Raw genomic sequence first — 10,945 nt, 5'->3', positions numbered from 1 at the left:
GCGGAGGGCTCTGCCGGCGCTGCCCGCGGCGCCCGCAGGGCCCGGGCGGGAGCCGCCCCGGTGCCCCTGCGCCTGAGCGTCTGCAGCTGCTTTCGCAGCCTCCCCTGAAACAAGCGTTTTGCTTTACGCCGGCCGTTGTCCGCGCTTGATTCCGGGAGTCTGACACTTGCGCTGGGGCTGTTAAAATAAAGCTGTAGCTGCCCAGTGCATCATGCTGCAATTACGCTTGTCCTTTAGGTCCTGCTCTTCTCTTTGCAAAGATGAGCCAAGGAGAAGAAGAGGGAAGAAGGTTTTATGCTTGTTCAGCTTGTAGGGATAGGAAAGACTGTAACTTTTTCCAGTGGGAAGATGAGAAGGTAAGAGAGCACTGCCCAACACTGCGGTAAATATAAATAGTTGGGATTTTCTTCTCTCTTTAACAGAAAATTGAAAAGAGGTTTTTTTTTGTTTGTTTGTTTGTTTGGTGGGGGAGTCTGGAAAGCTGTGGCAATTGCTGTCTTACAAGCTTTGTCTGATATTTTGTATTTATGTAGTGGGGCACTTATTTATGCCTGGAAAACCTATCTGAAATACAACTTTCAAAGAAAGCCGTGTATGTTTTGAGCAAAACTGGTATTTGTTACTGTATTACCAAGACACTTAAGAATTCAAGTTAAAAGCTTGGCTAATACTATGCTATCACAAAAAGGTGATTCTTATCCCAAGAGTTTCCTATTTTACATGGCTAAAATGGAGAACACCTGGTGGATTTAGGCAGGCAATGGGACATAAAAAAAATAGTGAGATGGCAGGGATCAGCCTGATACTCGATAGTCTCAATGTCTGCAGCACTTTCTCATCATCTAAAGAACTTTAGTCAGATTATTGCAGGATAACAAGTTTGGGACTGAAATGTATTCATGGAAAGTTTGCCATTGCCGCCTACGTTTTGTGTTACTACTTCTGTTCCCTAAACGAGTATATTGCGTTTTAGTTATTGATCTCAGCAGGTTGGCTTGGGAATTTAATCAGGCTCTTAAACCTTTCATCTCTATATGTGTTAGTTATTATTGATAGGTTCTCTAAAGTCAAAACAAGGTGGTTATTCACTGGTTTGTATAGACTGAAATAGTATTCCTGGTGAAATTTTGTTATGGGCATAATTTGTATAATAAGGTATTTTGTTACTTTGAGTTTCATTGTCTTCCCCTTTAAACAAGTGGGTCCTTACGTTTTGTGCAAATATCTTGAACATCTGTTAACAATGAAACAAATAAGTCTGTCTTATGGAAACAAAATAAAAGGCTTGGAGAAGAGCTGTCATGCTTTTGAAATAAATGCACTCAAAAGACTGGCAACACTTCTACTGTCATCAGTCATGCAGGATCAGCTTGTAGCTCTTTAGAGGGAATGCAACCGCTGGCATGCATCAGTAGCAAGTACATCTCTCTCTTTTCATCATTTCGAGTTTTTTCCCAAAGTATTCTTGTGGTGGAAGAATTACATTATTTAATTTATTATTATTTTGCATAGTTTGAATTCAGAATGAGAGGCTTGTGTTATGTAGTGTGCTGCTACGCTGCAGTCACGCTTATTCTTGTGATTCAAGAATCAAAGGACTGTGAGAATTTTTCTGAGCAGACCACCTGAAGCATGAGACCTTTGCACCTTTCTAGTTTAATGTTGAGATTTAATCTGCAACACAGAGCTGTATCTGTTTTGTAACCGTGTGTGTATATATATAAATTTTACAGGTGTCAGAAACTAGGCTTGCAGCACGTGAAGAATATAATAGAAATCATCAGCCTGCTTTTACTCACAGACAGAATGTGGAAAGGTATTGTTGCTAAACATATTTTCTTCAGTTAAAAACAGGCTAATGTAAGTTTAGGTATTGTGAATGTAGATACCATGTTTCAGGGTTTTTTTTAAATATGAAAATATGCCAAAGGGACTTGGGAAAATGAGAACTGGTTGACTGCAATGGGAAAATAACATGAAACATCCAATTAGGTCATGGTATTTTCAACCTGGGAATTATATCTTTTTTTGTATGTGTATTTCTTCTTATATTGTTGCTCATAATGTACTAACAGGAGGCCAGTAGCAGTTTGAGTTCAAAAAATTTCTTAATTACTTATTACTTAATTAAAAAAATTTTTTTTATTTTCAGTGAACTGTGCAAAAATGACAGGCTATAACTTAACATTGTGCAAACAAGCAAAGGTAATACAGTAACAAATAATCTGAGTTTTGTGTATAAGCGTACAGGACTGCTTGCTGGTAGTGGATATAGAGCCTTCACTCTGTAATCCAGTAATTTTATGGGGAGTCTCAACACATTTGGGTGGCATGTTACTTGCTGTCAGGGTAGGCTTTTTCAAAGTGTCCTTTGAATGTTTTTTCATAAATATTATTTCATTCACTTATAGTTGGTGGATTTTTGTAACAGCAGCTAAAACTACCTGCCTTTTAAATGTTCAAATTCTTATAAAAGATGTGAAGGAGGGGTTCATATTTTATAGAGGGCTTTTCAAAATTTGTTCCTTATTGTCTTTTGTATTTAAAGATATGAGAACTTTCTTCTTCTGCCACTATCAAAGAGGAAGTTTTGTCAGGAATGCCAGCAATTGCTATTGCCAGATGAATGGGAAAAACACTATGGTCACCAGGTCTTATGTGATATCTCCACTGCCCAGTTAAAAAGTCCCAGTCAACTTCTGTATCCACTGGAGAATAAGAAAACAAATGCACAGTATTTGTTTGCAGACAGAAGTTGCCAGTTCCTGCTGGACCTTATTATTGCTTTAGGATTCAGACGAGTGCTTTCTGTTGGAACACCCAGGTATTTAGTGGGGATTGTTATATTTTCCAAATGATATTTCTGCCTCAAAACTGTGCAGCTTACTAATATTAAAATAATCTGAAATTTATTTAAAAGGATTTTCTCCCTCAATAAGTTCACTAAGCTTTAATTATTTGGGATTATCCAAGCAGCTAGTGGGATCTTGATTTCATAAGCTATACAAGAAGACTGTATCTGCACTGCAATTTAACAGAACTCTGCTAATTAAAATGTCCTGCTTTGTTTCTTGCAAAAGTGGCAGTGAGTTTCTTTGATTTCTGTTCTTCATGTGGATCGAATAGTCTTCACTATGTTTATAACTCTGAATATTAGACAAATGGAGTCATGTTGATATCATCAAAATTCTGGTTATTCTTTTTTCTGTATCTGGTTTTAATTTTAAAAAAGTATCAGGCATTTGTGTCTTGCAAGATATTTTCTGAAGCTTATGATTGTGTTAAATTTCTTTGCTTCAATTATAATTTAGGCTKCATGAAATGATCCAATCAAAAGCATCACAAGAAGAAGACTTCAGCGTTAGAAGTCTTCTGCTAGATATTGATTTCAGGTAGGTTTTCTAAGCATATATCTGTCTGAAGAATATGTACAAAGTTTTCTGTTCTTATTTTTAAAGATAAATTGGTGCTTTTTTTCACTTTACTCACTCTGCATCTCCCTTTCCACACATATTCATCCATGACAGCCAATGTATGAGAAAAATATTTATACTTTGTGGTTTCCAGTGTTAGTATGTATTGTCAGTAATCAGAACCCACTTTAACTTGTTTTAACTATAAATGCCCTTTAGAGCAGACAAGAAGTTGTTTCTATTTTTCTATTACTTTAAAAATTTACTTTACAGATATTCACAGTTTTATACAGAGGATGAATTCTGTCACTATAACATGTTTAATCATTATTTCTTTGGTGGAGAGGTAAGGCCAAATATTTCTTGACTATTTCATAGGAACTGCATGTTGTTAATGAAGAATTTTGTAAGAAAGTCGTGGCTAATCTAGTAGGAAACAGCTGTCATGACATAAATCATCAACAGTACTATTCTTGTTGCTCCTACAACAGAATTAATTGTTTAATTCTGCCCACTTTTGCCTTTACAAGCCCAGTGGGTGCCACAGGACTTGTTCATTGGTGCTTGATGTGGGAGGGAAGAGGTATTCCTGCTTTATTGCAGGCAAGCAAGGTTAAAATGTGTTAACTTTGCTGATTAAAAAATGAGGTTGAATTAGTGTCATGAGTAAAAAGTATTGAATTTCTACTTTCTTTGTAAATGGCATACTGAGTACTTGATTTTGAGTTTATTAGGAAATCTGCAACTGCAATAGCACATTTATTTACGTGTTTATGGAAAATCATAGTGTAATTCAATTCCAAACATTCTTTTCAAAACACTTATCCCAGTAATTTACTCAATTGCTGTTTGCTCTTCCCCTGCCATTATTATTAAGCCATCACTAACTTGTGTAAACATACTTATTGTGATAATGTTCACACTTTTTAGATAACTTTCAGATTTTTCTATTCTAAAACCTGGTTTCAAATAGGTTCTTAAAAACAGAAAAAAATCATCTAAAAGGAAACTGAAGGCTGGTCTGAAAGCCTTATCTTTGAATCTTTTTAATCCATCACTGTATTCAGATTCTATATTATTCAATTAAAATGAAAGACTGTGTTCATCTGCATGATAGTATGCTAGTTTTCTTTTCAAGATGTGAAAAGTTGACAGCTGTGATGGCACTGTATCATTTAAACAATTAAATTGTAGCGCTTCAGAACATTAATATTGTAGAAGAAAAATCTATTTTTGGACTGCAATAAAGTTGAAGTAATAGAAGAGGGAACACTGCAAGCTAAATTGGGATGATGGTAATTATGTAGCTTTTTAAATTATTTTTTTAAATAATGGAATCAAGGTTGAATTGCTAGAATTTGAGCACAGTGTATTTTTTATAACCAGTATGGATTGAATCAGTGTTCGGTGGACTGAAAGTTCTCCCATTACTTTCATAATGTTTTATGGAATAAAACTAAAGTGAAAAGATATGAATCAAGTGTATTCTAAACCTGAGCTCTGGTTTCTTGCTATAAGCAACCTCTTTTTTTAACAAGTTAAATTTAGGGCCCTTAGGAGAAGATTATTTTGGAAAGCTTGAACTATATCTGTGCTTGATACATCAGCTCTAACTGAATAGGGCAGTTGTTTTCAGTGCTGCAGTTCTAGTGTGTGGGTTGTTTTGTTTTGTTTTTTCTGAAATCCTACATTCACCTACACAAGAAGAAATAACCTACTTCTTCAAAGTTGTAACTACTAAAATAATCCTTTTATTGCCAAATACAGTCTATTTACAGTTCTTGAATCTACATTTCTGGAAACTAATTTCTGTCTCTTACAGGCTGCACATGAAACTTGCAGGCAATTCTTTCATCAAGACAAAGGTGAAAGAGTCATTATGGTGACTGATCCCCCATTTGGAGGATTAGTGGAAGCACTGGCTTTTAGTTTTAAAAAGCTGATGGCAATGTGGAGGCAGACAAAAAAAGAAGGTATTACAAGCAGATAGGTGGGTTGAGCTTGTAACATCACCTTAAGAAAAAGTACTTATTTAAAAGTCCCTAATTCTTGATATTCTAGTGAGTGTTAACACATGTATTACAATTTCTAAAGATGAAATACCATATATTTGATTTACCCTCCTGATACTCTTAGTTAAATAATACCTAATTCTTTAATTCTCTATTAAAATCCACTTTACAATTAACATGGACTTTAAAGGGGGAGAAGAACAAGCTATCAATCAGTACCATTTCTTACCAACCTAGGCAGGTGAAACAAATGGTCCGAGTTAATTTACCACTCAGTATAAATAGAATATGGCAACAACATTCTGTCACCCTAAAGGAACTTGTTCTTATGACCAGCATGACGTGCATGCACACATTCATGCATTCAGAACAATTACAGTAAACTCTTCATGCTTCATGTACTCTGTCTTTCTTTAAAGTACATCTGAGTCTCTTCATTTCTAGGTCATAACAACCAAGAGATGCCCATGTTCTGGATATTTCCATACTTCTTTGAGTCTCGCATTCTTGAGTTTTTCCCAAGTTTCAGTATGATGGATTATCAGGTACGACTAAGGCCAGTGAATTTCCCAAGCTTCAGTGTGAGGGGATTATCAGTATGAGGAAGGCCAGTGAATTTGCTAATTTGTGGTGTGCAGTGCAAACAAGAAAATGGAGGTGGATCATAGATCTGCTTGTCTGTAGATGGTCATTCTTCTTCAACTTTAATTCCCCTGTATGGGAGGCACTGCAAACCCTGTGATGCTGCTCATTATGTAAACTCTGGATTTTGTATTTGTATTAGTCATACCTTAGATAAACTGTAGCAGTGTGACACAGTTATTACTTACCTTTAATTTTCTCACCTGTCTTTTGTCTATTCACTTGTTTATTCTAAAATGTTTTTGATGTGACAAAACTTGCAGTAATTTCAACAAGTGCATATTATTGCTGAGCTGAGAACTTGAAGAAAAGTGTTTTATTTTTCCCAAATGTTGAAATGCTGTTAGCCTGGTGGTAATGCCCAGTCCTGGTCAAAAAAAGTTTAAGGTGTTTCATCCCCAAAACTGCTGGGATTAGACTGGAACTGTAACAGTGGAAATTTTTTAGAATTGTGTAAAAAATGAAGTTGTTAAGGACTTAACCATCATAACATATTTACTGAATCATTCTGTGGTTTCTGTGTTAGTTATTACTGGAAGTATATCCTGTACTGTTAATATTAAAGCCACTTCCTGTTACATATGTCAGGAAGTAAAGGGAGTTCTATCTTCAGGTGTAGTTTAATTTGTTTCTGCCTTAAGTTTGATGCAGGTGTTCCAGAAAACCTATCTGTATCTCATAGAATGGAAATTTGTAGAAGAAAATTGGAAACCTGTGTTAGGCCATAGACTCTGCATTCCTGCTAGTGTTCAGAGAGGAGAATTTTTGTACCAGGGTCTCTGAGTGCAGTGGTGGAAGAAGCAGCACTAATTGGATTTGTGGCTCTTCTAATTATTTTGAGATAGGTTAAGATGCATAACAACTCTTGTACTGCCAGACAGAACAAACAATATAGTTCTATTTTTTTTTAACCTGGGTTACTCTTTAGCAGAACAAACACCTCACTAATATAAAACAACTGCAATATCTCAGATATATAGTGCAAAAGAGTAAAAAGGGAAAAATAAAATATGGTAATTGTAGTGTTCGAAACTGGATTTCTGGAGTCTAGCCTGCTATTTTGATTGCACAAATTTAAAAATAAATGAGACCAAACACTTGCTGTAAAATTTGTACTCTAACTAGCGGTTAGTCTTTTATATAAAAATGAGAATTTCATAAAAAATCTGTAAAGAGAGTAAATATGAAAAAGTTCTGTCCATGCTTAGCATTCAGTTTAAGACTTTTTTTTCTCCCTCTCCCCCATCCTTATTTTATAGGTAGACTATGATAATCATGCACTTTATAAACATGGCAAGACAGGTCGTAGGCAGTCTCCTGTTCGTATCTTTACCAACATCACCCCAAGTATGATTGTACTCCCTGTTGAAGAGGGTTATAGGTAAGATGTCTTTACACTCAAGTGACTATGAGAGTGTGTTTTTAATTGGGGCATAAAATCTCAAAATGATTTGGGGATGGTGATGTTTGGTATTGCTATTGCCTAATTTTTGGATGTAAGGCTCAATAGCAATTTTTACTGTCTCAGGCTAAGCTCCTGTATTTTATAAACAAGGTGTAGGAGAGTTGGGCACCTAAGAGTTTTACATTAGCTAGTGTGGAATGATGGGATTTTTCAACTAGCCCAGAGGAAATAATGTGCATGCCTGTGGGAGACGGAGATTTACAGCTATCCCTGATAATCAGCTTGGTTGAGACAGTAGTTCAGAACATGAGCACTAAGAGAAGTTTTGGGAACAGGGGAATTTTACCAATGGCAATCAAGTACCTTTTTTTTCTTTTTTCCCTGTTGGATTTGCTGCTGATAATATATATTGCTGATTTGAATTCAAGCACCTAAACTTTGCTATTTGGTACTTCAGGTGTCTAAATGATTATGAGGCTCTGGGCCTAAGTAGTTGTATGAGTCAAAAACATTATCTTTCATTTAGCAAAGTGATTTTGCAATCCTTCCTTTTACTGTTGAGATTGTAGAAAACTCATTTATGTAGTTTCTTGAGCAAATACTGGACCAATATATTTGTAACTTTATTTTTTTCAGGTTTTGCACTATATGTCAGCGATACGTTAGCTCTGGTAACCAACATTGTGAGATATGCAATTCATGTACATCAAAAGTAAGTATTTTGACTTCTTTCTGGATGGCAATTTTAGCAGTAGTCAAATACTGTAATTTTTGCCCTGGTAAAAACCTATTCTGGTATTGATTTTGTTGGAAAACCCTAGGCAATTCAATTCAGGCATCTTTTTATTTACTTCACAGAACATCATTCATAACTCCCTGGGAATTAATTCCTGTTTCCTGACTGCTTTGGTTTGGAAGGAGGGCTGCAAAAGCTTGCTGCTTGCCCCTTGTGATGTATTTTATTCTTTTTTTGTTGTTGTTGTTGATGCATACCTTTTTTGTTATGCTTGGGAAGTTGAAGAACTTGCTGACTTCAAAATGTAGCCATTCTGCTGTGGTTGTCACAGATTCTCGAGACTTCTGTTTTTAAACTCCCTACAATGTATATGTCGCTTCTGTAAATAAATGGGAACATGTATCACTAGCTCAGTTTTAAGACAGAATCAATGTTTGTATCTGTTTGGGTGTTTTTTAAAGAGAAAAACAATGCATTTATTCATCTTTTATTTGTAGGATGGTAGACGATGGAAGCATTGTGCTCTTTGCAACAAATGTGTAAAACCCTGTAAGTACAGAAAAATACTTTTCTAAGGGAAAGTACACTTACTGTTTAAGCTATAATCCAAAGAAACTGAGCTGACAAACCAGAAAATATACTATAGAAGAAATAAAATGTAATCATTCAGAACACAGAGAATAAAGGGAGAAAAAACTGTTTTACACAAATTGTCAGTAAATAACTTGATTGGGTAGGTTTCCACTATGTGGAAATGTGATAAATTCCTGTTAAGTCAAGGCATAGTAAATTCCATGTACATTTGTTAAGAAACAGGTTGTGTATTTTGATTTGCTGTATAGGAATTTCCTGATTTTGTAAACTTCTTAATGAGAAGTTTATAAACATGTAGGCAATTGCTATATGTTATTTAAAGCTTGGTTTCAAAATGATCATTATAAGCCTTTTCAAGATCATAAATTCTATTATGCATTTTACAGCTTGGTTTCACTGTAACAATTGCAACTGCTGTGCTCTTCAAGAACACGCTTGTGAGAGGACTGAAGCTGGCTGTTTTGTTTGTGGCAAAGCGGGTCACAAACGCAGTACCTGTCCCAGTCTGTCCGTCACTAAAACAGCTTGCCAGTAAGTTTGATATTGCGTTAATGTAATTGAAGATACCTTTCAGATATGGGAGGTGATTCTTATTCCATGAAAATGGTTGTAGGAAGAGAGAATTTTAGGCTTTGTATGCTGATACCAGCTTTCACTGTTGTCCATTTGCTGCATCATTGTGGAGGTTCTGTGGGAACTATGTCAACTGGAGGAACATATGATAAAAAGCAGCATGATTTAGGCAGGTCACTTACTATGTGTCCTAATTCCTTAACTGTAAAAATAGTGGCTTTTCTTTCAAAATGGATTTGTATGGATTCAACACTTGGTGAATGGTGCATAGGAGATAACTCTGTCAAGATTCAAAATTAATCTAAAGTAATGAAACACTTTTAGCTCCTTAATTCCTCACCAAAGGGCAGAGAGAGCAGTCACTACTTTGTTTTTCTTGATTCCTGTCTGTTTTGCTCATTGTAGTGTCTTTTACTGTTCCATCTGGTACTTCAGGTGTCCTCTGTAGTAGGGCCTAAATCTCCAGCCTGTAAGATTTTATTAATGAGGAGCATGTTAAGTACTTTTATTAGTACTTTTTTAACTTCCTGTCCAGAATGCATTGGTTTGTTTGTAATTCTTGACTTGAATGGATGGAGCAGTAGAAATAAGTCTCGCCTCCCAAAAGATGTACCTCTGTTGCATAGTGAGATTCAGATAGTTAACCTGTTGGATCGGCTTCAGGAGATTCGCCAGGTACCTGCCAGGTGGTACTGGACTACAGGTGTATCGCTTGTGTCCTGCTATGACATTACTCTGAGTTCTGGTTATAGAGTAGTAGAGCTAAAATGTTGCTGTATGTGTATATATGTACATTTTATTTGTTAAAATTAGTGTTTTCTGTTATGAAATACGTCTTTTGTCAGAGACAAAAAACAATCCATTTGCGTCATGAATTCCTTGTAAAATGGAATGTCCCTTGTACTTTTTGTGACAGTACTTCTGAGTTCATATACTTATATGGACAGATTAAATTATGAGCAAATGCAGATGTACGTTGTCTGCTTTAATCTGTGCATTTCTTGCTTGCTTTACAGAACTGACAAAAAGAAAAGGCAGAAAACTCCAAAGAAGGTAAAGATGGGGATCTGTAAAAGATCAGCTATGAAGCATGCAATATTCTCCAGGAAAAGAATGAAGAATAAGAAAAAGAAATGCAGCCTTCCTTATTGATACATTGTTATGCAGAAGATTTTTTTGTAGCCCGCTTTGATTCCATTTTCTATTAATATTAATGTTCAAAATAAAACCTGATTGAATTAAAAGTGACAATTCTTTTATGTTTTACATCATTACTGAAAAAAATGCAATATAAACAGCTCTCTTACCATGTATTTGCCTAATGTGACAATGTTGTGTGCCTAGGATTAGCTATTTGTCCGATTGAGCTGGAGTCTGAAGTCAAAAGAGGAATATTGCGGAGAGGTCAGAAATACTAAACTGGGTAGCAGGTACTGGATGCTGTGGTTTCGTGGTGGGTCCTGGGGAACTCGGAGCGAGGGAGCAGGCGAGGTGGGGTGACGGGAAGGCACCAGTTCTTAGCACCCCTTCTCATGGGTAGTTCCGTGCTTCTCACGGTACGGGTCTGCGT

General features: G+C 36.0%; 1 protein-coding gene across 3 annotated transcripts; it reads left to right on the top strand.

Annotated features, from left to right (window-relative positions):
- Positions 1-6: 6 nt before the first annotated feature.
- ZCCHC4 (zinc finger CCHC-type containing 4) lies at positions 7-10,644 on the top strand. Of its 3 annotated transcripts, XM_026071116.1 has the most exons (13): positions 7-356; positions 1,734-1,816; positions 2,549-2,824; positions 3,312-3,392; positions 3,687-3,759; positions 5,236-5,386; positions 5,870-5,970; positions 7,327-7,448; positions 8,109-8,184; positions 8,331-8,426; positions 8,706-8,757; positions 9,189-9,333; positions 10,392-10,644. In XM_026071116.1, exons 1-13 carry the CDS (start codon positions 261-263, stop codon positions 10,525-10,527), a joined length of 1,488 nt encoding a protein of 495 aa, XP_025926901.1. In that variant the 5' UTR covers positions 7-260; the 3' UTR covers positions 10,528-10,644. The 3 variants fall into 3 exon arrangements, with proteins under 3 accessions (XP_025926901.1, XP_025926902.1, XP_025926903.1); XM_026071117.1 differs by lacking the exon at positions 8,331-8,426 and having other exon boundaries at positions 10,392-10,642; XM_026071118.1 differs by lacking the exon at positions 1,734-1,816 and having other exon boundaries at positions 281-356; positions 10,392-10,643.
- Positions 10,645-10,945: the final 301 nt, after the last annotated feature.

The sequence above is a fragment of the Apteryx rowi genome, unplaced genomic scaffold, assembly GCF_003343035.1.
Source record: "Apteryx rowi isolate R43461 unplaced genomic scaffold, aptRow1 scaffold_321, whole genome shotgun sequence".
Taxonomy (NCBI): Eukaryota; Metazoa; Chordata; class Aves; order Apterygiformes; family Apterygidae; genus Apteryx; species Apteryx rowi.
The sequence above is the reverse complement of the archived record's forward strand: the minus strand, read 5'-3'. Positions and strand labels throughout refer to the sequence as shown.